Raw genomic sequence first — 27,383 nt, 5'->3', positions numbered from 1 at the left:
TTTGAGCTATTCTCTAGGAACTTTTTCAGTGAGCAGTTGATGTTGAGAGTGAGGGTTGAGTCGGTTGTTTGAGGGAGATAATCGTGGAGCAGGGGTGTGGGGAAAGGGTATAAAAGTTCCACGTATTCTTTTTTTTTTTTGTAAATAGCGACGCTTTAGTATGTCGTAATATATTGCGACCCTCTAAACCGTCGAAATTTGCAAGGTAAATATTCGCGCCCCTGCACACCTTGCGACCCTTTGTTACACAGTCACAATTTTCCGTCTCTATATGTATCATTTTCCTGTAGTGTGTTATGGACTTTTATAATCGTTGAATTATGTCAAGCATGTTGTTCAAATTAATATGCACGTATGAGTGTTTCGCATGCAAGTTATTATGATTATGCTATTGTACGGGATGTCTAGCATACAATGAGCCTATTGAATATTGCCTCAGTGCATCGTTTATTATATTGCCTCCAAAAAACCAAGATGAGCGAAGACGAATGAGTGGGATACCATATGCATCATTGATTGGTTAGATAATGTTGCTATGATATCTATACGCCCGGATGTTTCGTATACACTCAGTGCTACGAGTGGATACCGGTCAGACCCAGGAGAGGCACATTGGATTGCTGCCAAGAACATTCTGAAGTACCTGAAAAGGCACAAAGATGATTTCCTGGTCTATGGTGGAGATGATGAATTTATTTTTAAAGGCTATACAGACGCGAGCTTCCAAACCGACAAAGATGATTTCAGATCACAGTCTGGGTTTGTCTTCTACCTAAACGGAGGAGTAGTAAGCTGGAAAAGTGCCAAGCAAAGCACTATTGCAGATTCTACAACTGAAGCGAAGTATATTTCTGCACATGAATCAACAAAGGAAGCAATTTGGCTAAGGAAGTTCACTGGTGAGCTTGGTGTAGTCCCCTCCATTACAGGACCAGTAGCTCTATATTTTGACAATAATGGAGCTATTGCGCAGGCGAAGGAGCCTAGACACCGCCAAAGAGTCAAAGATGTACTTCGTAGATTTCACCTTCTACGAGAATTCGTTGAAAGAAAAGAAGTCGAGATAAGAGAGATTGGAACTGATGACAACATCTCATATCCATTGCCAAAACCTCTGCCGCAAGCGAAGTACAACTCGCACAAAGCAGCTATGGGAATCAAGTATATTGGAGAATGGATTTGATGTCTTTCAATGTTTTAAAGTTTTAAGTTTTGAATACTTTGTAAAACATTATGGTTAACCATTTAAAGAGATGAATTAATTTTATTTTTCCATTTAATTTTTGTGGTTTATTAAATGATGAGTCCTTTCAATTTGACAAAATTTAAGATAGATTGACAGGCCAGTCCTGTGACTAAGAAACATCTATCAAGTGAACTTGGATGTCAAAAGTTGAAAATGGTCCCAGGTCAGAAGTTTTCTATAAAGGTGGACGCATAGAAAATGCTAGACGACTAGAAAGCAAGATGACTAGTAGTTCTGTTTCTTAAACTATGAGGACATGAAATGTCACAATCATTTTCATAGATACTTACTTAACAAGACTAGTATTGGACAAGACATATGAGACTTTACTGTAAGAGATGAAAATTAATCTTCCATAAGTAAATTTCATTATCTTATTAGACACTAATCCTCAATACCTGAGTGATTTGAGAGTACTTGTTTGAGAACTTCTTACTTTGACGTTGTCAACCGTCACACCGTAAAAGGAGACCATAACGGCAGCGCTTGGGTAATCACCTGTCGAACGAAGTCTAAACTCAAGATCACAAGATTCGGATTGTCCTCCCATACATCGGGATGAGATGCCAAAAGTTGTACAAGGACACTCGGAGAGCTAGAAACTGTAAAATGCATGGTCGTGCTCAGATGAATCATAGGCTATGATTATCTGTTTATTTGACCAGTTGAACTCTGGCACCGAGGAATACCTCTGAATGTAATAAGAATGACCAGTCTTACCTTATGTTCATGAGAAAGCATCAAGCGACAAAGGAATTAGGAAATGCACACTTGTCCTTAGACTGAAGGAAATAATGCCCTTGGTCCAAGTTTTCATTTAATGCATTTAATGCTAAGTCTAATAAATGCGGTTCAACATTAATTAAGCAAGTTAATTATTCAGTGAGATCAATTGATCTGAATGCTTAGCTAGAGGCCGCTTCAGTTCAAATGGAATTAATGTTATTAATGCAACAATTTACACTTGCCTGAACCCGTAGGGTCACACAAATAGTACGTGAACAGATCAAGTATTTAGTTGAATATTATATTCAGTAAATACTCTAATTATGGATATTCGGAAATAACGGATGTTGGTTTCAGTGGGAGGCTGGGAGCTAAACAAACTGTCAAAAGGCAAAGAAAATATATTTGCCGGAAATAAAGATATTACCAGAATCGGAAATATGGTTCATAACGGAAATATAAATATTATCGAAGTCGGAGATATTGCCGGAAACGGAAATATGGTTCATATCGGAAATAGAAATATTGCCGGAATTGGATATATTACCGGAAATGGAAATATTGTCAAAATCGGAATTATTGTCGAAATCGGAAATATTATCGGAAACGTAAACATTGTTCAAATCAGAAATAAATTTCGGAATCGGAAAAACAAATCGGAAGCTCGACGAGCGACAGGCCAGCGCATGGGTCTGCCCGCAAGTGCATCGCAGCACGCCAAGCGCAAGGCCCAACGCACAGCAATGCATGCCAAGCTGCAAGGTGCAGCGCACAAGGCAGCACGCCAGGCCCAGCGCGCGCGCTCTCGCCTGGAGCTGGGCAGCGCTGATTGGGCCAACGCACAAAGCAAGCCTCAAGGCTTTGCTTGTGCACCAAGGTGGCCGGCTGCTCTAGGGTTTGGTGGTTTTTGGAATTTTCCCAAAACTGCCTAATTCGTTCTAGGGTTTTGGCTCATAGGGTTTTTCCTATTTCCTATAAATAGATGGCTTATGGTCATGAACTAAAAACAAACAATTCAATACACTTTGCCTATCAACTAAAAGTGAGATCCCGAAATCATAAACCTTATTTTATATCCTAGTTGGTACGATCTAAGGCGCATCCGAACGTACTGTGAATTTTCTACGGAGGGACGACGTTTGGCGTTCTAACTTGTTCTTATTAGGTTCGGGAGCAGCAAGGGAAGGCACGCCTCACAAAGTGTGCTCAGTAAATTTTGTTAAATGATTATGTGCATTTAATTTGGTTATGGCATTTATGGTTTATTCCTCATGACATTAGATTGTTCATAACCTAACATGAGGGCCAACGAGGAGCAGCGGCATGCGACGTTGGGCGACGGTCGCGGAGGTTGGCCGGCGGCAATCGCTGGCTGACGGCAGTGGTTGCTTTGTGGCGACAGACTGCTGTGAGGGGAAAGGCAAGAAAGGAGGAAGAAAGAAAAAGAAAGAAAAAAGAGAGAAAAGAAAAAACGTGAAAGAGAAAGAGAAAGAAAACTGACGTGAGTTTTGAGTGAGGGAGGAGAGAGAAAATAATTGTTTGGGTAAATTTTGGGGTTTAGGGGGTTTAGGGAGCTTATATAATTTATGGGCTTAGGAAATATAATTGGGCTAGGATTAGAATTACCTTTTCCAATTGGGCTAGGAAATATATAATTCTTAAATTTTATTTAAATATAAATAATTATACGTTAAAACATATTAATAAAATTTATAAATTTACAGGGATTACAGCTTCAATCCCATAACTGCTTGAACGGAGAGAGAGGTTAAGTGAATGTGGCCACGTCAGCCTTAACCCTTTCGGAAATTCCCAACCTCCTGAAACTGGCACTGGCATTTCACTGCTTCTGGGCCTCGTGTTTCCTTTTAGGCTTTTCCTTGTTGGGTTGTTTTACTCTTCCTCTTGGACTTGTACCTTGACCGAGCTTGACTTGACCATTAACCTTTGCTACTCTATGGCTTTTGACTTGCCATGTACACTTAGCAAGAGTAGGTATTAAAATGCGTACAACAGCTCGACACGTACCCAACTCTAATAAAGAACATTGACAAACACGTACCCATTAGCACAAATGTGGAATGCAGCATAAATGGAAAGAGAAAAGGAGGATGACAAACATATTCATGCAATATAGATGTACAAAATAACTGACTTGGCTGATTACAATAATATCCCTTTGGACTTATTTAGCTAATATAACCTTAATGTCTCAAATTCGTCGCCATTTATACAATCAAGCATCTAATGAAATATCTATCAACTATGATCTTACCATTACCAAACATCTATACAAATGAACATAAAGAATAAGCTAGCGAAGTTATTTGCTGATGGCTAGGTGCTAATAGTCAAACTACGGTAGGTTATTATGATATTCATGAATTTTCTGTTTTGTGAAGCTTTGTCTAATTGCGCCGAAGGAAGAATACCCTCTACTGATTCGCAACATCCTATGAACATTAACTTGCAAGATTGCGGGCAATGTCAGCCTAATTCTTAGGCCATAAGATTTTACCGGCTGGAAAACGGATGAAAAAAACATTATGATTAGCCAAGAGTACGTCAATGTGTCCTTTTCCCACTATAATACTTGATTCCAGCGTCCTTTATAGTGCCCGCATCAGAAGTAATTTGTTATACGAAGCTTAATAACCAGTAGGATTGTCTGTTACTGTGTCTTCATACACTGGTCAGCTTTTTCTGCAACATTCAGTCAGGTATCAGGCAAAACTGCATAAGGGTAAAAAATTATACCAGAAGAAATATAGGCACCTTAGAGAAAGTTTACCTGGTTAGGTTTTCCGGCCATGTATGGCTTGCAAATATACAGATTGTTCGTGTAAGGTTGTTTGTTAATCATCTTTTTTTATCTAAACAATCACCAGCTTCACCAACACAGGAGGATGGAGTACGTTGAAGCCATGGTGAGTCTGCTTCCTTGTACTTCTCTCCGTCTAAGATGAACCAAGAGCCCAAGTATGAAACTAAATCACATTCGCAAAAGAAGAAACTAGTACTTAATAAGGGCTGGCAAAGAAGCATGAAGTTCTCCTATGCACTGAAAGATCCAATTGAGGAGTTGCTCCCTTGGTAGCTCCAGAAGTAGTTCAGTCTGTCAGACACAAAGAGATGGCCAAATGCGGTGTGTTGCAGTCAATAAGTTGCAAAGATGAAATTAGAACATTAATCACCTACCAATGTATTTCATACAATCGTATATGCTAGAATTACCACCTAATACACATTACATAAGCTTAAGAGATCCTTGTTCTAGGAAGTGAGAAGTAAGTAGTAAAGCACGCTAAAGATAATGAAGCTAGACTATGTTACTCGGACTCTTCATTTTACCTCAAGTACCCGTGTCGGATCCTCGACACTTGGACATGGGTATGGACACTCCAACATTTCATTTTGGTCTAAAATGAAGGAAATTTTCCACAATTTAGCCGTGTCGGACACTTGGACACGTACCCGTATCGACACTCGTACTCGAGTCTGAGTAACATAGAAGCTAGATAGCTCATCTTCCTTGGATTTTCCAGTAATTTATTCTTGGATTTTATACCTTTATCCTTCACATCTTTCCCTTTTCTTGCAAATATATAAGATGACATGAACGAATGAAACTAGAAGAGATCGATAAGAGAGTAACTACAGCTTTTTATTTCATCTCCAATTTTCTTTTCCATCTCTAGTTTCCATCTTCACAGAAAACAAAGACGACGAGCTTATGTTTTCTTCCGCGTTTTAACCTAGAAAAGTTAAGTTTGTAAGGCCATCTCTTCACTGGAAGTCTATGATATGACAGTCACTTTGCGGAAAAAATTGTAAGAAGTTCCCTCTATACTAGTCGTGTAAGAGGGCAACTCGAAAAGAAACGGTAGTGTAATGCCAACATGAAACATAAACTAGTTGACAAGAGGTAGCTTATATGAATAAGAAAAGGTTTTTCTGCAAAGAAAGCATAAATGATGGCAGGTGTGAATGCAACAATTACCTTTATTTGTCCATCATCATATATCAGTGAACTACGCAGAACATCAGAAGCCATGGAGTCCTTGATCATTCTGAAAACATTTTTAGTCATGTTTGTTTCCATGCCAACCATCCTTCCAATGACATATATTCGGTTAATACCAAGGTCTGCAGCCATTCTTTTCACATAAAGTTTCTTTAATAGGATCTCCATTGAGTTGGGCTCTTTTCCATATTGTCGCCGCAGATCCTCTGTAAATTGAACTAAACTTAAGATATCCTTCTCTGCTGCCTTCTCAGCATCATTGATTAATTCCATAGGATTCTCTAGATAATTAATGTACTCGGATGAGAGATGAGGATTTATATTTATATCAAGCTGGAATCGGAAAATTTAGGAGAAGCAAGTTAGAAACAAGAGCAACATGCAATTTATGAAATAATTGAATCATAGAATACTTGTCATGATATGCATATGTAATTAACTAAATTACAAATTCCATAGACCAACATCAATCAAAACTCCAAATTTTGGGATTCTTTGGCTTAACTCGATTGTGAATTGAATTGGGAACAGGAAATATTTCCGCACTGACATTCTGTCAAAATTTCTAGATTGTCTGTACTATGACGTCTAAACTCTAAAGTAAGAAACAGTGATTTTTCATGCCTTAGAGGTTTTTCGAAATAAAAGTTTTGATCGTGGGTAAGAACAAGGGTCCACAAATGTACTGTATTGCCATTTTGTGGTTAAGAAAATATCCATGAAAGCCATGAAGAAGTAACTATCAATTAAAAAATGTTGTTCCCAATAGTAAAAGCCTGAAAAAAGAGCAAGCAACACAAGGGAAGCCAAGACTGTTCCTTACCGGAAGTCCATTTTCCTATCACCGAAAGGATTCTACTGGAAGTCTATGGTTATTTTACTGGATGCTACTATGTTTGAATCCCGTACACGAAATAACTGGAAAATCAGCATTTTGTTATATCCTTATAATATGCTTTCTGAAATGTTATTTTAAGGTATTGTTTGGTGCTTTTGCAGGAAAGAAAATGTTGCTACTTCTAATTTAAGGCCGCTGCTAAGAAGATTTTTGTGTCAATTATTGCTTGCTCTTTTGGCACAATTCTAACTAATTTTAATATACTTGCTTGCAATACTAACAGATTTTCTCTGTTGACAAAATCATGAATCAATATCTAAAGTACCTGGACTTCTTGGAAAGGAATAGATTTAATACGGTGTTCTTCAACCTGCGAATCATGGCCAAAATCATAATTAGCTAAAGGCTTCTCAAAGTAGGCTATCTAATTTTGAATTGAATATTACAAAGCCGAGCTGAAACAAAAAGAATGGGAAATCATTTTCCAAAAAGTGGTCGAAAGTATGACACAAAAATTATAGATACAACTAAAAGGTATTAGGCAAATTACCTTGGACAAGCTCTCAAAAAGCATCTCGAAAAAGAGATCAATGCCCACATTTCCTACATCACCTGTTTGCTGCTCACCAAATATATTACCAAAACCTCTGATCCCCATGTCTCTTTCAGCAAGCTGAAAGCCTTGGCCAAGTTCACGACACTCTTCAAGGGCTGAAAGTCTCTCCTACAGGTGAAAGCGAAATTTATCCAATTATTGATACAGCCATCGAAAATTGAAGGATGCATTTATGAGGACACAATATATGAAATTAAGATTGCAACAACAGTGACAAGGCACACCAGCGCTTGATCAGACAGCAGAGATTTATCTGGGTAAAACAGATACGCGTAAGCTTCCTTATCTGCTCTCCCCACCCTGCCTCGCAGCTGTTGAATTGAAATTGAGGTGACAAAAGGGAAAAGAGTAGATAAGAAAAAGCATGAGATTTAGGTAGTCATCTCTACATAAAACATGCCAGAGGAATACAAGTGAATCAACCAAAATGGAAATTGCTAAAGGGAAATTCTTATTAATCAATAAAGACAACTTCCAATCAATAAAGGTAAACCTAAAATCAATTAAGGCCAAAACCAATACCATCCATACGCATGTCACTATCAAAAAGCAGAACTGAAAAAGGAGTACAAGTAATTAGGACAAGCAGTCTTCTCAGTAGAAATACTAGAATTACAGATTAGCATTAGCCCATAGCTATGCTAAATGAGTGACTTGCCCACAACAAATCAGAAGACAAGAAACTCGAGAAAAGAACCAGGAGTTTCGATCGAAATGCACACACCACATACATGCCATGAAAACATTGCAGCATAGACACTTCTTCTCCTTACACTTACCAAACCCCCTAAATTGGACTTGCAGCCAACCCCATAACCTCTATAGAGCAAGCCCAAGACTCCTTCTGTAGGCTGCAGCTCAAAACCTCCTCCAAAGATAACTAGACAGTTTACAATCTAAAACAAATGTTAACAAGACTAACAATTAGCATGGCAAAGCAAGCAAATATCTGGTGTAATAACCAATACTGGCCTTTGCTTTTGGAGTATGTCATTAGTGTTAATTTTCAGTGACGCCAAAGTGCACACAAACATCTTAACCATCAGAGGAACCCTTGACTTCTAAACGAAGTTTGCTATCAGAAAAGCAGGAAATTGAGGGGATCGACTCCGCCATCTTGGATAAGATTACATGAAAAACACTCGAATGAATCCCTCGTCAACACCCTAGAATCCTCCACTGCAGTTGATTGAAAATCCATACCTTTAGTAAAGAAGGGAGCTCTTCTAACTCTCTATCACGGGGTGGTCTCCGAAAAAATGTAAATCCCACACATTGTCACAATAAAGACACATGGCATTGTGGAGCGAAGACAAAAAACAACCAAGGGAATCGAACACAAAAGAGCTACTCTTCTCCCTAAACAACTTCCCGAAGATGAGTACAACAACCATCCTCTACCTTGGATCTTACTAAAAGAGAGAAGAAAGTAACCTTTGAAGAAAATTTGGAGGACAACCATGTGTCACTCTAAGAGCACCCCAGCACTCCACCTCTTGGTGAAAAATCTATGTCTTTCTTAGGATAGTGAATCTTATAACTTCCATCTCTATAGGGGAGGGTCATGATCAGGTGGTCTCTTCATGGGTTATGAATCAATTAAAATTTAATTCTCATCATACCCTGAGCCATCCTAGAAGCCCTATATTGTTTTTAAAACCAAGCTAACAGAAATATTCCCTCATTGCAGGGTGCTACTCAACCATTTATGAGCAGCAGGGCTTACTTTTGAACAAGTGTGGAAATAGGGTGGCTGATTTCCTAGCTTGCGATGCAAGAACTTATTTTACAAGGGTTTTCGACTGATGTAGTTTGATTAGTAACCCCTCCCCAGTCTATATTATTCCTATTAGCCATTATTGGCAACTTGTAATCTCTATTATCTGATATATTGTTGCTACTTACTAAAAACAAAAGTGTTGAGCACAGATAATTAAAGAAATCCGGTAATACATGCGAACTCTTTATGCCTTAAACTGTTAAGAAGTATAATACTCAGGACACAGAAGACAGATCACAAACAGTTCGGGCGGAAAAGTGACGTGCCTGATATAGCTGTGCAAGTCCAAATTGCTGAACATCCTGAATAATGATAGTGTTTGCATTTTGAATGTCCAATCCACTTTCCACTATATTTGTACATATAAGAATTTTAGTTTTTCCCAGGGAAAAGTTTTCCATTGTTTCTTCAAGCTGTTTCGAGTATTGCTGCAATAGAAAATGAATGCAAAATGTCAGAAGCAAACACTAATTGATAAGAACAATAGGCACCACATGCTTATTGTCGTGTGAGAGGCAAACAGACCAGAATGAGGCACAAATTAATCCTGAACTACAATCTTTTGAAAAAAAAGAAGTTCCAGATGTAAGGAATATGTAGTGTTTACTAAGGCTACAAGTCTACAACAAAACATCTCATGGTGGAGAAAAAGAGATAAGAAAGAATAGGTATGTGGTGTCGAGGGAAAATCCACGGTCTTGAAAACGAGTTTCGGCCAGTCCGAGGTACTTAAAAATTTATGACCGATTTGTTCCCAAGCACCACTCCACATACTCATGTACTTGAGTGTAAGAGATATGATACACAAGCTCTTGCTCAAGAAAGGAAGTAATAATGGTATTTTTTTTATTATCAGTAGCAGATGATATTTTTGTATGTGTTACATTTGAACCAAAATCTGAAAATATATATCAAAGGTAACTAACAACTTTGAAACAACCATCCTATGAAGAGTCAAAAAGAAGATTGATTACTCATCCAAGAAAATGGAGAATCTAAAGTTGAAATGTAACCTCCACTAAAAGAGACGAAACACTCCTTATTGAGAATGGATTTAAGGGGTGGAGTTACAAGCCATTATTCCAACACCGGACACAGCCTATAATATCTGAAAAGCATATGCTTAAATATCAGAATCTGTCATTCCCATATTCGGATGAATCTGTTTTAAACTTTCACCAACTACTGTCTAAATGTGCTCCACATCTGACTATTTACTTCATGCTCACATTGCTCCGCAAGGTTGTCTCTTTCAAATGTAAAAAGAATATTACTCCATCCTTTAATTTTCTAAGAATATAGACTGCGGAGGACTTCCATTCCTCAGTCTCTTTAACTTACTTTTTCTTCACTGACAAAAGTTTTTTCTTGTCTAAAAGAGCTTTCCAGAGTGAAAAATTTTCCAACTTTTTGAATAATTTACAAGAAAAGTAGACATCAACTAGCATTAAGGTCAAAGGGAAAGAAAGAAAAGATGAAACACCTTTCCATGAGCAATGGCTATTTCAACATCCGGAAACGATGGTTCAAGAAAACCCATTACTTCCTCAAGTCCTGCAAAATAGCAATTGTTAAAATTTTATAGAAAGAGCCAAGCCCAGCCAAGAGATCTCCGTATAAAGCAAGTTTCTACTCTATCATAGCAACAGTGCGTTGTGAAGGAGTATAACCTTTGATCAAGATGGAACTCAGTAAATCACTAAATATTAATAAGGATTAGTGATGGAGATTAATAATCCGGAGATTAATAAGGAGTATAACATTTGATAATATTTTGCTAGAAACCAATAATGATATATGGGCTAATTAATATTGAACTAGTACTTATATAACCGGGCCGTATAAGGTCACACACAATAGAGTAGTGGATATGATCAATATGATCCAAGGCCTCTCATGGAGCTTGGTGTTGGGTAGCCATATGGAGTAATTAGGGTTTACTAGGTGGTCACCAGGTTGGTATAAATGTTATAAATACGTAATGACCATATAACAAATCATTGAACATACCATAAACCCTAACACACTACTCCAAATCCGCACCCTTGTTAAAGTGAGAGAGAGATTTCTATCTTCCTGACTAGTTCTAGCAAACGACGTAAGGAGATCTTGATCCGTGCTCGTGTGGACTAAATAGAGAAATTACGTTTGGGATCCTATCTCTGAATTGGTCTTTGTTTGCAAACTCCAGAATCGCACATAAAAGGTACTTCCTCCGTTCTTATTTACATGACACAATTGGGTTTTTGACACTATTCACACAAGCTCCTTTGACTTCCTTTTGTGATTTATACCTAAGAAAAAACATAGTCGTGGGATCTTATTAGATTCGTCTCAATAAATAATTTTTAAATATCAAATTTTTATAATTTTTTCTTATCCGTAATTGAAGATATTAATGTTTGAAATCATGCATTGGCAAACGTGCCTAAATAATTTTGTCATTTAAAAAAGAACAGAGGAAGTATATTTAACTCCTATATTATGATTCATATTAATGTATGCATTTGATCTTGAGAGTTTTCTGCAATTCCACTAAAGCATCTAAATCCTTACAGTAGTATCAGTTATCCCCTTGTATACGTTCATTTTATCATGATTAAAGTTTTAGATTCAATTAAGGAGGAGATTTATATATGGATTAATATGGATTAAAATAATAATTTTAATTGTCCTGGATGTATCAAATAATGATTTTATACTAATACATGCTCGAAATTTATGCTCACATGGTGTGTAATTGTTAGACTAAAAACTTCGGATTTTATGCTTAAAAAGTTAAAATTATTGCCAACATAAAAAAAAGCATACATTTATGCCCTAAATTTGATTACTTGTTGCATAAAGGTGGTTTTGTGGCTTACTTTTCTATGAACCCTAATTTTATGAAAATTACACACCCAAATTCAGCCCCAAATTCAACCAAATTGTTGCTTGAAATCCCACCCAAATTCACGCAAATTGTTGCGCAAATCGAGTGAAAGAAACAGGGGAACAATTCACACCTTTTCCTCGGTTGGGTGGTGCAAACCACCGACCGCGGGACACGGTGGAGGTGTGACGGTGTGCTGCTGGGTGCTGCGAGGGAGGCAATGGGTTTCGGTTGATAGGGGCTGGTCGGACGACGCGGCAGAAGAAGGAAACGAGCCTGATGTGCCTGCAACAATTGTTGCATGGGTGGTTGTGTTGTGGCTTCAAGCTGCTTCTGGTGGCTGCAACGTGAAGGAACAACTGACAAGCTGTTGTGGGGTTAACGTCGCAAGAGATGCCTCGCAAGAGATGTGTGGGGTTAACGTTGTAGTTTTGGTGTGGCTGAATCAATGTCGGCAGAGAACGAAGTAGGCCGGTTGTCCGGGTGGCTGCGGACCTGCTCGCTGCAAGTTTTGTTGTGGTGGCTACGCAAATTCCTCAAATCTATAATTCCTCAAACCTATAGTTCCACAAACCTAACTTTCCTATTTTGTTTAACTTAATTTTGAGCATTATTTCCTAAAATATGCATATTGACGATTGAATGGTTTTTATTCCATATATAAATTTTAAATTGAATCAAAATAATAAGAAAACAGTTTTAATTATTAATTAATTGAAGTTAGTTATGACTAAGTTAAGGTAATATTAATATGATTGATTCTTTGATGGTTAATTACCGTCATTCATTTACTTTAACTAAGTAAATGAATGACCGATAATATTTGATATTGTATGCGTGTATGGAATATATGATATTTTTTATAGGCAAGTGGCTAGTATGACCCAAAATAGAATAAAAAATATGAAATGCGTATTGTTTTGTAATCTTATAAATGTGAATCGTTTTGTATTATTATAATTTAAATTTAAAAGTTTAAATTTTAAATACACTATAGTAAGCACAATGGGGCAAGAAGGTCCAATCAAGATTCAAGTATGGAAATCCAAGAAAGATAAACTGAAACTTATGAAGATTTGGTCTTAAAAGTCAAGGACCATGGATCACGTTTAATTTTAAGCATTTTATATTGCTTTTTCTTATCTAAGTTTATCTATGTCGATAGTTAATGACTTTAGTTCACTAGTAAATGAATCAACCTAGTAATACTTAGGTTGCTCAAAAGAAAATTGAGGAAATGTCTTTTCAAATCATAACCTGTGAGGCCTTGGCAATATGGAGGATAGTTTCTGCCAAACCGTGGTGCCTCTTCATTGACCTTAAGATAGTACGCGTAAATCTATATAAGGGGTTTCTAGCATTTATTTGATTGCACTCAACAAAATCACCGAAAGATAAAGTTTTGGATATTAAGGCATAGGAATAGGTTTGAAATAAGATGTAACTTGTTTACCAAGCATATAAATGTTACTCCTTCTGTCCCAGATTAGTTTTTACACTTTCCATTTTCGTCTCAGATAAGCTTTTACACTTCTATTTTGGTAATGACCCCACAATTATTTTAATACCACTTTCTTCCCACTATCAAAAAGTTAAGGCTACACAACGAAATTATCTTCTATCACATCGAATTTTCGATAAAAGACTACCCCGCTACCTCTTTTTACATCTAATTTTTCAATAAAATAAAATTTGATAACCAAACAACAACGTATCTCCTAAAACTATGTGTCCTGATAAATGTCAAAACTAACATGGGACGGAGTGAGTATAATTAGTAAAGGAGTTTACTTACCTTGACCACAATGAATTTCAGGGAAGTGCTAAAGTATGCTTAAACCCATGAGGAATAGGATTTTGGAATCATTTTATTCACAAATGCACATTTGCTTATGTATATTTAAAGCATGTTAAATTTCTTAAGCTTTTGTATAACAAAAATGATTTCAAACTTTGCAATTTTCCTATTGTAAATATCATATCTAACAACCAACCTATCATCAATCTTCTTTCGCTCCATGAAAATGACAAGTTGAACGAAAACAACTTCCTTGATTGGGAAACGAAACTGAGAATTGTTCTTAGATCCGAAGGAAGAGGGGAAGTCCTTGAAACCCCTATCCCTAACTTTTAGTTCCAAAGCAACGGCAGTTAAAAGGCTAATAGCCTGTGTTACTTCGACACGTCACTTTTGGGCTCATACCCGTGTCGACCCGACGCGACACGGATCCGGGTATGGAATCCGTACCGGATCCGTGGATGGTCAATCAGACACGGCAGGGCAGCCCATTCTTTAAGGCAAATGTCGATCTACTTTTTAATCAACCCTAGATCTGGTAATTAGGAGTAACATTCACGTTCTTTTTTGTTTTAAACATGGGGCTTTTGCTGAGAATCTAAACCCAAACTCAGGGATGCGATTTTTCCGATATACAAAGCACCGACTTTAATCTCCGGCGAGCTTGGGGGTGATAATGGCGTACTTGCTGCAATTGTTTTCCAAAGCTTCCCTTTCCTTTCTTTTCTTTTTTCTTTTTCGTTTTAATCTGGGGTTTTTGGAGTTGAAAAGTGAAATCCATGTGAACGTTTTTGGAGTTGAAAAGTGAAACCCATGTGCACCAACTTTACAGTTGTACTCCACTACCCCTCACTCTTGTACATAGTACTTCATTTTTCTTTGTTTATTATTAACTTTTTAAAACTAATTGTTTCTCTTTGACTTTTCAATTCCGTTTTTTTAAAGAACTTTAATTTTTATTTTCTTTTTCTTTAATTATTTTTCTTTGCTGTAATTCTTTTTTTCGTGTCCCCGTACCCGTGTCTAAAATTAGGACAGGTCCCGTGTCTTGAAATTTCAACTTTACCGGGTCCCTCCGACACTCGGATCCATACCCGCATCCGACACCCGCACCCGAGTCCGAGTAACGTAGCTAATAGCTATAAGAGATAAGTCAGTGATTGTCACTTGCCTTATGCTAGCCTCCATGGAATCAAACGAGGTTTGACCTAATGGATGTTTACACCATCATACGTTCATGCATACCCTTGAACTATGTTTAAGGATCAAGCAAGGGTGGAGAGGTATGATACTCATCAGACAATTTTGAGTTATATCTTGAGAAGGGAAAACCAATCAATCTTTATGTGTTCAATATGAGTGGAATTGGATATTTTGAGAACAGAGAAAGACTTGAAGCTGAATGTAGATTCCAAAACTCTTCGAAGAGTTACATCACATGCTTAAAACTGCAAAGAGAAACATAGTTGTTGAAACAAGGAAGTTATAACGGTCAACAAGGGAAAAGGGTTCAAGAAAGGGGCCCTGGAAATAAGAAGTACACGGAAGGGAAGGCAAAGAAGTTGCTCATCCTAAGGAAAAACCTCTGAAAATGCTAAAGTAGCTGCTGACAACGATTGTTTCTACTACAATGCAAAAGAGCATTGGAAGAGGAACTGCCCAAAGTATCTTGAAGAGATTTTTTCCACTTTAGGTTGTTGCTGTTGAAGATAGGCTTTCAGGTACATTGGCAGTTCCTCTTCCAATAATGCCCTGTAGAAACAATTGGTGTAGCAGCTACTTTAGCTTTTTCAAAGTTTTTCCTTTAGGATGAGAAACTTATTTGCCTTTCCTTTGCACATGCTTTTTTCTTTCTGGCACCCCTTTCTTGAACCCTTTTCTCTAATTAACCATCAGAACTTCCTTCTTTTGTTCAACTTCTCTGCAGTTTTAAGCATGTGATGTAACTCTTTAAGAGTTTTGAAACCTCCATTCATATTGAAGTTCAAAACTGAGGAGTGGCCAACTTTTTACCATAAGGGAATCCAGGTGTTTCCATGTTCTCAAAATACCCAATACACATTCATATTGAACACATGAGGACCGACTGGCTTACCTTTCTCAATATAGGAATCAAGAATTGCCTTATAGGTATCATACCTCTCCACCCTTGCTTGATCCCTTAAACATAGTTCTAAGGGTAGGCATGATAGTATAAGCATCCATTAGATCAAACCTCTTTTGAATTTTTGATTCGATGGAGGCTAGCATAAGGCAAGTGACGATCACTGACTTATCTCTTATATTTTTCTCACTAGCCTTTTCAGCAGCAGTTGTTGTGGCACTCACAGTGGGATAGGGGTCTCAAAGCCATCCTCTCTTCCTTCGGATCTAAGAACAATTCTCAAATTCCTTTATCAATCACATTGGTAGCTCCTTTCCAATTTATTTTGCAAGATAACTATATGACAATTACAGTTATACAAGAAAAATGTTGTAAGCCCTACCAGCATTCAATGACATAAGCATCTAACACCATGCATAGAGCAGAACACAGGAAGAAAGAATGTATATTCGTGTACATTTATGAAGTAATTTTAGAAATAAATCTTTCCTATGTTACACTATGACAGTCTACTTGCTATTTTGACATGTTCCATTTTATCCATAACTTTATGCAGTTAACACAGAAGCTTAGTACTAATAATATTTAATAACTAATCAACTACTTCCCATTGGTCCTTTTCAAAAGTTCTTAATATGCTGGTTTTTCAACTACGACAGTCTTAGTGAAATGAAGAAAGTATTCTGTTTCACCTTTTATACGAGGAAGAACATAGAAGACTTGGCCACCTCTGTCCAGCTCATATTTGATTGCTGATACTACGTTTTCTTTACTGAATGCTGAAAGCTGTGTCTTTATTGGGACTCTTTCTGGAGGAGGTGTTGAGATTAAACTGCAGACAAACCATGTAATCATCAAGCTGAACTAGGAGAGGATCAAGAGAGATTAAAGCTAAATTCTACAGGGAATCTACATGTGTTCCTTCTTTTTCTAATCTGAAAAAGTGACACAGGAAAGGTAGTTGATCCAAGGACTGAAACAAGTTACGTCACCCTGGAACTTAGGGCCTTAGGCCTCTCCGTTGTGTATTTGTCAGACCCTAACATTTAGGAGTCTGATATGAAGCATCCAAAATAAGCAGTCTTCAATAATACTAATGCAAAGTTCAGAAATATCCTCGATAAATACTTGTATTATGAACAGGAAACACATATGCAGCTCATAGCTACTTAGTCTTAAATAAAGTAACTGATTTCATTAGTATTCAAAATGAAAACACAACCTAGCATCACGAAATCCTGTCAAAGCTAGATAGAGAGTCCGCGGTATTGGTGTCGCCGAAAGTGTAAGGACATCAACTGAAGTTTTGAAGGAAGCAATCTTCTCCTTCTGCTTGACTCCAAATCTCTATGAATCAAAGAAATATTTCATAACTGAAGTATCTTTCATTGCAAGTAATCGTATAAGGAACACAAATACTGAGAGTTATATCATAATATTCCATTTGTTTAACACATCTATTAAAAATACTGACAGTTTTATATCATAATATTCCATGTGTTAACATATATATTAAAAATACTGACAAAAATACTGACAGTTATATCATAATATTCCATGTGTTAACACATCTCAATCATATACTTGTACTTTTGAATCTAATAAAAATAACTCCATCAGTGGAAAACTTCAAACCTTTAGTTCCATTTAAGCATTTTGGGTTTTAGGAGTGTATAAATTTTGCTATCCTTCAATGCATTTGGATAGAATGGAATTATCAAACCGATCAGGCTATCCTTTACAATTATTTTAGCAGATAATTTTTTATCTAGCTTCTATTTGGTTGGGATTCATTTCATTTATGATTTAGTTCTTTTAATTTAGGTTTTCAGAACTATGGTCAAATGAGGGTGGTCATAATGACAAGTATCAGAAGGATTCTTGTGCATACTTCTAAACTAAATGTGCATCATTTTCTCATTGAAAGTGCACCTACTTCAAATCGAGAGTGTAACACTTTGAAACTACATGTATATCTTTCTAAAGAATAATGTACATTTTGTTTTAACCAATAACTTTTAAAATAAAATAATAACGAATACTTCTAGTTTAAAAAGCAACGTACATTTAGTGAATGAGAAATTTTCCGGTGAGACTGGCTGACGGGACACACGTGTCTGACACCATCAAAAAAAAAAATCAACTACTCCTTCCGTCTCATTTTACTTACCCCGTTTTGACCAAAAAGTTCTTACAAAATTGGTCAAATGGAGCAAGTAAAATGAGACGGAGGGAGTATATATCTTTTTATATAAATTAGTATAGAACATAATTAAAGGTAATAGAAGCATAACTAATTCAAAAACAAATAGTTATAGACTTATAGTACAATACCAATAGTTACATTTATGAGCCTAATAGTTAAGTTCTTATACATATTAGTTAAAATATAATAATAATAATAATAATAATAATAATAATAAAAATAATAATAATAATAATAATAAAAATAATAAAAAAAAATGACATCAGCACTGCGCAACAGCACTACAAACATGGTCTTATAGTCATAAGACCATTTTTTATAAAACATTTGTGTAAGTAAATATACACATCCAGATCCAGTTCAAAAAGGTTGTACATATCTCCTTTCCATGAGTGGTCCATTTAGTTTTTGTTGGACTGTTGCTACAGTATTTGAGTAAAACTCAAGAAAACAGAGATAGTATCAAGCAATTATTTTAGCAACTCATTAATAGCTAAATTTCCTTTCCATGGTTTTAATTGAAAACAAAGTTAAGATCAGTAATAAACAAATAATCGACTTGGGTTTACAACAGAGTAAATCAAATATCAAGAAATTCTCTCTTTACATGCTACACCGGTACTCCCTCTCTATCCCAATTTAATCGTCACACGTTCCTTTTCGTCGGGCTTAATTTAATTGTCATATTTCCTTTTATACCATGGACCCTCTAATATGTTATTACCTCTCTCTTCCCACTATCAAAAGTTAGGGTCTCACTCATCCTCTCATTCAATTAAAACATTTCTCCACTATTTCCCAATACACCTACTTTTCTATTAAAATATAATAGATAAGCCAACATCTACTATCGCGTAAAACTCCGTGAAAAACTTAATGTGATGATTACAACAGGACAAAAGGAGTAATTTGTTGTCTATCAGATCAAAAGTTTTATGGAGTTAATCACATCAAAAGTTGATCCAAAGGTTAAGATGGCATACATTTGAATTCGTCTCCTACCCTGACCTATGTGGTTGGAATAAAGCACTGATCAAATTACTGGTAGCTATGCATGCAATGAAGATGCATAACCATCTTGATTATAAGCAACATCGGTGACAAAAACTTAAATTATGAGAAGTCAAATATTTCACCTCTAACATAATAAAATAAAAATAAAGGAAGAAAAAAGAACATGAAAGCAAGCAAAAGAAAGATGGAATAGACATAATCCTCATTCACAAAGTAGGATGAAGAAAGGAGACAAACCTGTTCCTCGTCAACTACAAGGAGGCCCAGATTATTATAAACAACGCGATTTCCAAGAAGTGAATGAGTTCCCACAATAATGTCCAGTTCACCTTTTTTTATTTGGCGCAAGTATTCCTCTTTCTCTCCTTTGGTCTGCAAATAGTAAACAATGCCTAAGTTCCTAACAAAACTAAATTAAGCCACATGTTAGTATTTACTACTGGTCATATATATGCAATAAGGGTGATTTCTTTCAGAGCTTAACAACCCAGTTTTGCAAACGGGAAGGAAACTTTATGGTTCAAAGAATCTGAAAAATATGTCCTTAAAAAGCAGCACCATAAAAAATGAATCCTATTGGATATTTGAATATCATCTTAATGAGTTTAGGACTGGTTCAAACTCATCAACCCTAAGGTCCCAACCATAAGGGATCCAGTTCACTTCCTGCACCCCCATATCCCCTTCAATCAGAAATTCCGTATCTTGTCATTCCTCTCATTCAGATCGTCTTATGAGTATACATATACTGTCTCAATTCTACAACCTTGGTAGGACATTAAGGGCTTGGTGAAGAAATGTACTTTCTCTTATTCGCCTTTATAATCACTAGAATCTGATAGCTCTCTTCTTTCCACCCTTACGCTGTCCCTCTAAAACTCCGGCCATTGACTTCTCACATGTCCATAACAACTCTATTGCAATATTCGACAATCAAATTGCCAAGATGCTCAAGAATCTGATGCTAGGCCAGAGGAATTGGCGGCTGGCTTCCATAAAGTGGGAGTGGGACAAAGAAGTTGAGGCAGAATTCTTTATTGACCTGAGTCAAGAATAACAGCAATAGAAATCAATGAAAAAAAGGAACAGAGGAGAAGATGCTAGTCGCATTGAGCTGCACCTTAGCCTTAGAAACTCAGCCTGTAATAAACATAATATGAACAGATGTAGAGACGAAGAGGCCTTTCCTGATCCCATCTCCACGGTGTTACATGCAAGGTTTAAACTTTTATCATAACAATGTAAAATGAGAGGGAATTTACATTCAACAAAAATCAAAGTCGTAGCACTACATTTAAACTCCAATGCTGCTAAAAATGGTCCAAAGAATGATAAATTAAACAGCCCAAGGTATAAAAGGTGGACAACTTCCCAAAATACTGAATAACTTCCCCCTGACTAGTGGGCAATAAGGGTCACAGACAAGCTTCAGGGACACAATGAAGCAGAACATCAGAAAATAGTGACTTGCAGAGTAGATAAACTGAGCCTACAAGTGGTACCAATAGCATGTACGTAATGTTTTGTGCACTATTAGAAAAATAAATCGAACACGCAGTATTTAGAATTTAAAATTGTCATTTGGACATCATATATCTGTTATGCTAATACAAGTACAAGCACTATCCTATTTCATTCCAAGGGAACCACTCATACAGTCACAATCACAACTCACCTTTTGTACTAAAGACACACTTCCTCCATTCTTTTTAGTTGACACGTGTCATACATCATGTTTACCAATGCACAACTTCAACAATTACCATCTTTGATATCAATAAGAAAAATTATAAAAGTTGATATTTTCAAAAAAAATACAATGATATGGGTCCAACAAGGTCCCAACATGACTATAGTTTTTCTTATGTATAAATCACAAAAAGATAGTCAAAGTGGAGCATGTAAATAGTGTCACAACTCACAAGTCAAAATGTGTCAACTAAAAAAGAACGGAGGAACGAGGCAGTGTATTGGTACTCCTTCCGTCCCAAAATGCTTCTTATACTCTATTTTGCACAGAGTTTTAGATGATAAATGGTTGTTTGGTTATCAATAGAGAGAGTGTGTGGACCAAACCTTTGCTGGTGAAAAGAGAGAGACATTAAAATATTGGTGGGGTCATAGGTCATTCCTAATATGGAAATGTAACAAGTATTCACGGACAAATGAAAAAGGAAAGTATTCTAGAACGAAGGGAGCATTAGGTTTACTAATACCTTAAAAACTAGTATACTTTATTCTAAATATCTACTTAGATTAGTTAGATATTGATATATATCTTACTTATTTTGAAACTTATCTCACATGCACTTGAATATAGTAAAAGAATGGTTTGTATTTGTAAAACTGACATCAGCCAATACTCAACCTGTGAATTTGGTATTTGGTAACTTCATCATCGTCTATGTTGAGTTATGCTGCACCAGACACTGCTAATTGGGCTTGGAAAAGTGCTTACAGAGTGAAAAAATAGCTGATGGATTTTATTTAAATTCACAATAAAGCCATCAACATGAAGGCCTTAAACAGCTGAATAAAGAAGTTTATGGAAACTTCCATACAAGACCCTTGAGGGCCTGGACCTATGGTGTTTGGAATACACTGGCAGTCCCACATTACAGTTTTGTTGCATGCCTTACACTCTTGGAGAGACTGCAAACAAAAGAGAGGCTACTCAAATTGGGTATCACTAACGACTTATGTATGATTGCCGTATGCACTGTTACCCATAAACATTATCTGGGGGATTGTGTATGTTGTCTTAAAGCTGTGTTACTCTGGCTTGGCATCAACAAGCAATTCAGCTACATCCCTTTGTGTGTGTGTGTGTGTGTGTGGGGGGGGGGGGGGGGGGGGGGGATGGAGGCCTTCCTAGAGGTTTACCATCCCCTTTGTGAACATAGGACGTGAGCTCATTTTGGTATGAATATAAACTTCTTACTTGTCCCAGAAACACATAACTGTTGCTGATATATCTCCATACTAAAATACACCCATGGTCTATTACTGATCCCATGATATTAATAAACTGCAACTTGGCTTACCTGAAACCTGCTCAGAAGTCCAACCTTGATATTGGGATACATGGAAAAACGCTGTGAAATAACATCAAAATGCTGCTTGGCTAACACAATAGTTGGTGCTAGAATCATTGCCTGCTTTCCTGCTGAAACAACACAAAAGACCGCACGTAATGCAACTTCAGTCTTGCCAAATCCAACATCTCCACATATCAATCTGTCCATTGGTGTTTCTCTCTCTGTCAAATCCTTCTCTACATCAATAAAAGCCTGCAGAAAATGTGAAGTACTCTAACAAGAAGTATCAACCATCAAGCAGCAAATGTGAATTTGCATTATGACATGGTTATAACCCAGCAGAGGTGTGCATATCTCATTGCAAAAGAACAGTACATCTAGGCAAATGCGGCAAAGGATAAGTTCCTCTAAAGGCCTCCACTAATTTGTTGAAAGGAAACCCCCCACCCCCCCCCCCCCCCCCCCCCCCACCCCCCCACCCCCTGGAACTAAAGATTTTAGACAACCTTTAGTTAGTTTGACAGATATATTGAACTTAAATTATACAAGATGATTCTTTCCATCTGTCTAAATGGGGTGATGCTGCATCCCAATGTAGTTGCAAAGACTGCATCTGCTTGGGCTCACGTGAGACGGTTTAAAGAATATGAAGGGCAGGATTCACAGGGTTTCTTGATAAAAGAGAAAGTGTCTCAAGACTCTTAACTCTCAATGATCTTCCATAATCTCTTTTCAAAGTACACAGCCACTAAACCAATAGATGCCAAAAGGATTTCTATTACCTAGGTTGAAATTATATAGGAAATCCATCAAGTAGGAGCAGCTCTGAAATGTGATAAATAATATTTCCACACCTTGACTCGACTAATTCAAGGGGGCAAGTAATTCAGAATTTCAGATAAAGTTTAAACATGAAAAAAAATGATGATGAGTTAAGTTTAGGAAGAATAAGTTCACATAAGTTCAGTTCACGGCCAATATGGGCTACCCAAGTCCGAATAGTACCTACTGGCTAGTGACTACATAAAGTTCTAATAAGTCTAGTTAAGCTTATAAGATTGTAAAAAATTAAGCTCAAGCTACTAAGTTCATATAATTGACATTTAGGTGGAATGAATCAAAGAACACATTCTTAATTGCATTCAGTTGTCCATTAGACCATTAAGAAGTATTGATGTTGTTATAAGAAAAATGGCTTTTCAATATAGAAGGTAACTTACCTGTTTCTGATCTGGTGTGGGCTCATAAAGAAACTGAGTAGTAAACTCAGCCATTGCCAGACATTTCGGATACGGAGGCCTTTTCTGCTTAAGCCTATGTAAATATAATTCCATCAAGTCAACTACCATTTTCTGGACAGCAACCTTTCCTTTGGTTCTCCTTTTTTCCCATGCACTTTTGTCATTTATCTTACTAAGTGTTCGTGGTTTTTTTGGTTCATTTGGACTGAAAAAGAAAACACAGAACGCTCAAAAATTGAATCTGGAGCCTGGAAAACTGGATATACAAGAATCATCAAGAAAAGGCAGCTGGATTTTCTTGTATGCAACCGTAGCGTGCAGATGCCAAAAATCAAATTATTGAAGTCATTTAAAAGAGAACAATTACTGTGAAAGTTTAGCTAATACTAAACATAATGCAGCCTTAAATAAAAATTATGTTGTTGAGTTGCTTACTAAACAATTAGTATGAATGCAGCGAAAATATGTATCAGGAAACATGATGGTAATTCGGTAACATTGCACACCAGTCCAATTTGCGATGGCTGAATTTCAAAATCAGATTTCTCCCACAGAGAGAATGTGGATGCAGTAAGCTCTAGGACGGCTGTAGGTTGTTTAGGCATGCAGTGAGAAAAACAAAATAAGTGTCTTCTAAGATTATGCAGTCACATTTGACACATAATACTTTATTTGATATGATTAAACTAACAAATAACTGTGCATTAGTATATTTAATGAAAAATGTATTATTAAAAGGTAAAGTTAGGCAAGTGGACAAATAATCAGGAATGGAGCTGATTATTTCTATAAACATCTAACAATTGATTTCGAGTAAACCTGAGTAGATAAAAAATGTTCAAACGGACATGACTTTTGTCTGCACAATTGCAGATACATAGTGTCACAGGATTACCATAAAAAGGGTATATCTCCAGTTCAAATTGGCAAAAACATACAGATAAATAACAGCTCCATTGCAACCCAGAGGTCCCTGACTAATGTGTCACATTCAACCTTCTAAAGTAAATAAAGTGGAGCGCTAAAAGCCGCCCCACATTACTCAAAACCGCCCCACTATTTTACTTTAATATCCTTATATAATGAAACTTTTCTCCCAAATTAATTACCCCATCTATTTTGAAGAGAGAAAGTATCTTCATCCAAACCACCACCATACACCCATAAAAAAAATTATTTAAACCAAGCAATTTTATTTGTCAATAAGTACATTAATCAATAAATTAAAAAAATACTAATTTAATTTTGATTCCACAAACTTATGCATTTTAAGTTTACACCATGGTAGAGACTTATGCATTTTAAGCTCACACCATGGCATAGACTTATGCATTTTAAGCTCACACCATGGCACAGACTTATGCATTTTAAGCTCCTGCCATGGTACGAGCTTAAAATTCATAAGTCTGTACCATGGTACAAGCTTAAGATGCATAAGTCTCTTAATCTTTTCTCCGAAACAAATTACATCAAATTCAACAACAAATCAAAACATTAAATAGTATAGACTTATGAGTTTTGAGCTCCGACCATGGTATACACTTATGAAGTTTAAGCTCCTTCCATGGTACGAGCTTAAACTACATAAGTCTATACCATGGTCGGAGCTCAAAACTCATAAGTCTGTACCATGGTACAGGCTTAAACTTCATAAGTCTGTACCATGGTACAAACTAGAAATGCATAAGTTTCTGAATATTTTTTTCCGAAAAAAAGTCCTCTTGTGAATTTGATGTTCCACCGGTAGTCTCGGCCATGTAAAAATTATTTCACATTATGTTTAGGGTTGGCGGTAAAAAGGGAAAAGGTAAAGGATAATGGTAAATGCTAAAATGAGGGGGTAAATAAAGGGGGTATATGGGTAAAATATTAGGGCGGTTTTGAGTAATATGGGGCGGTAAATAGTAAGCCCCTAAATAAAAGCAAATGTAAAAAACAAATATCAGCAGCAAAAGACATTAATTATCTAGGCAACCTGCTCAAGAAACCTCGGAAAATGCACCATTCTTCCCTATTCGAACTAACAACAACAATAAGCTGTACTCTTAACACTTCAGTTTTACTAGCAAAGGAAAAGACTGAACAAAGGAACTAAATCAACTAACAGCTATAAATGAAGGTAGTAAGAAAGGATCGTAAGAAACCATACAGATTATATCGGTAGAGCATTCGCGACGCCTGCTTAACAGGAAGCTTAGCCATACCATCTCCATACTCAATAAACACATACTCAATAGGTTCTGTACCATCTTTTGGCAAATCAAATTTAATCCCCACAAATCTCCCAATACCCACTTTCTTATGAACCACATAATCCCCAGACTTTAGAGTATAAGGGTCCACTCTATAGCTAATCACCCCACCACTTTCCTCCTTACTTCTTCCTTTCAGCTTCTCCAACCCTCTTTGCTGCTGCTGCTTCACAAGCTGAATATACTTCTCAGCCTCCTTAGAATCCAAACCCGGTTTCGCAGCGTCCCGAGTACCATGATCCCTCCTTATCCTCTCGTTTAAGGCCGAAATCGGTTCGAATTCCGAGTCAGAAACCTTCTCCTTCCCTAGGGATGATTTTGTCCGGGAACCCCCTTCAGTGTAAACAGCATTACAGACTAAAAGCCGGACTTTTCGACATTGGTGGCGACACGGACACTTGAAGTTGATAGAGATGGTGGAAATTTGAGGGTTTGAGCTCAATTTGAAGCAGAAATCTGAAATTTGGAGGAGAGAAAAGTTTGTGGCAGCCATTTTTACAAGAAAATTGAAGGATTGGGTGAAATTTTGGGGGAATTTCAGCAAACAGAGGTTCAAATTGAGGTGGGGGAAATGGGTTTTGACATTTTTTGGAGAGAGAAAAAATGGTGATTGAAAATGGGGGGTTTTGAGAGGGTTTAAGCGGGAGGGAGAGATCCGATAATGTCAAGCATTTGTGGAGTAGGAAAACAAAGTTCCTCGAAATATCTGATTGGGGTTATTTTAGGGGAAAAGGCTGGGAAATGGGAATACACATAGTGCATAAGAACATCTTGTACACCATCATTCATTTTTTACAAATTTTTAGGAAACACGGTCTTTTCTGTCGGACCGCCTTGTTGGCACCTAAGCTGCCACCTGGATCGTTGACGTAAGCATGACATCAGCTTTTTATTTCGAAAATATATATACACATTTAATAATTTTATTTTATTTTCTAACCCTAATTCGTTTCTCTCTCCTAAAAAATCCTCTGCATTTCTCTCACCTTTAAATCGCCGCCCCTCCCATTCGATCCTCAAATTTCGACGGCGGAGAACGGTGGTGGTGAAGCATTCCTCTCTCCTTGAACGTGGTGGCGAAAGGTGGTGGCGAACCCGAACCCGCCGCCTGCGAGCAAGGAGAGATCCTCGACCTCTTTCTCTCTCCTCTTCTTACTCCCCGCCTCTCCCTCGCCTCAAAACCGCTTGCGATGACGACGACAAGGTCGAGAATGAATCGACAACGAGGTAATTATTCCATCTCTCTCCTCCATCAGATTTTAGGTTTTTTAATTTTCAGATTGATTTTAGAAATTAGGTTTTTGAATTTTTCAATTTTCTTTGTTACTTTTGTAGATCTCATAGGAGGTGGCGGTGAGGCACTACTTTCGTCGTCGATGATGGAGCAAAGAGGCAGGAAAACAGATCGACAGAGAGTCGCGTGGAGGAGAGGCCGCGATGTTGAAGGTTGCGGTGCTCGAGCTTGCGTTGCTCAGTGACGTTCACGTTGCTCGGTGTTGCTTCCAATTGGCAATACTATACAAGGAGGAGATCTGATTTTCTTGCTTATTATTTCTAAGTTGAATCTATATACGGCAATGACTGATTCGGTGGTTGCGACGCGAAAGAATAACAACTGCTTTTGGGTG

At 37.1% G+C, this 27,383-nt stretch overlaps 1 protein-coding gene across 3 annotated transcripts; it reads right to left on the bottom strand.

Annotated features, from left to right (window-relative positions):
* Nucleotides 1-4,078: 4,078 nt before the first annotated feature.
* On the bottom strand, nt 4,079-26,431 carry LOC110796405 (ATP-dependent DNA helicase At3g02060, chloroplastic). 3 transcript variants are annotated; one of them, XM_022001462.2, is made up of 14 exons: nt 25,653-26,431; nt 23,483-23,708; nt 22,269-22,514; nt 19,462-19,596; nt 17,227-17,351; nt 16,697-16,836; nt 10,714-10,784; nt 9,497-9,658; nt 7,675-7,761; nt 7,385-7,558; nt 7,160-7,204; nt 5,973-6,329; nt 4,764-5,087; nt 4,079-4,675 (listed from the first exon to the last, which is right to left on the bottom strand). In XM_022001462.2, the coding sequence occupies exons 1-13, from the start codon at nt 26,246-26,248 to the stop codon at nt 4,986-4,988; spliced, it is 2,466 nt and encodes an 821-aa protein (XP_021857154.1). In that variant the 5' UTR covers nt 26,249-26,431; the 3' UTR covers nt 4,079-4,675; nt 4,764-4,985. The 3 variants fall into 3 exon arrangements, with proteins under 3 accessions (XP_021857154.1, XP_021857155.1, XP_021857156.1); XM_022001463.2 differs by lacking the exon at nt 7,675-7,761; XM_022001464.2 differs by lacking the exon at nt 22,269-22,514 and having other exon boundaries at nt 25,653-26,408.
* Between the last annotated feature and the right edge of the window lie 952 nt (nt 26,432-27,383).

This window comes from Spinacia oleracea, chromosome 3 (genome assembly GCF_020520425.1).
Source record: "Spinacia oleracea cultivar Varoflay chromosome 3, BTI_SOV_V1, whole genome shotgun sequence".
NCBI lineage: Eukaryota > Viridiplantae > Streptophyta > Magnoliopsida > Caryophyllales > Amaranthaceae > Spinacia > Spinacia oleracea.
This window is presented reverse-complemented; position numbering and strand designations above follow the sequence as displayed.

Bases quoted from the DNA above. Each gene is read 5' to 3' on its own strand.
- LOC110796405 (XM_022001462.2), bottom strand. From the start codon at position 26,248: ATGGCTGCCACAAACTTTTCTCTCCTCCAAATTTCAGATTTCTGCTTC. The intron at 22,515-23,482 runs GTAAGTTACCTT...CATTTTCTGCAG, and splicing joins CCACACCAGATCAGAAACAG to GCTTTTATTGATGTAGAGAA. The intron at 7,762-9,496 runs GCACGTCACTTT...TCAATTCAACAG, and splicing joins GACTTGCACAGCTATATCAG to CTGCGAGGCAGGGTGGGGAG.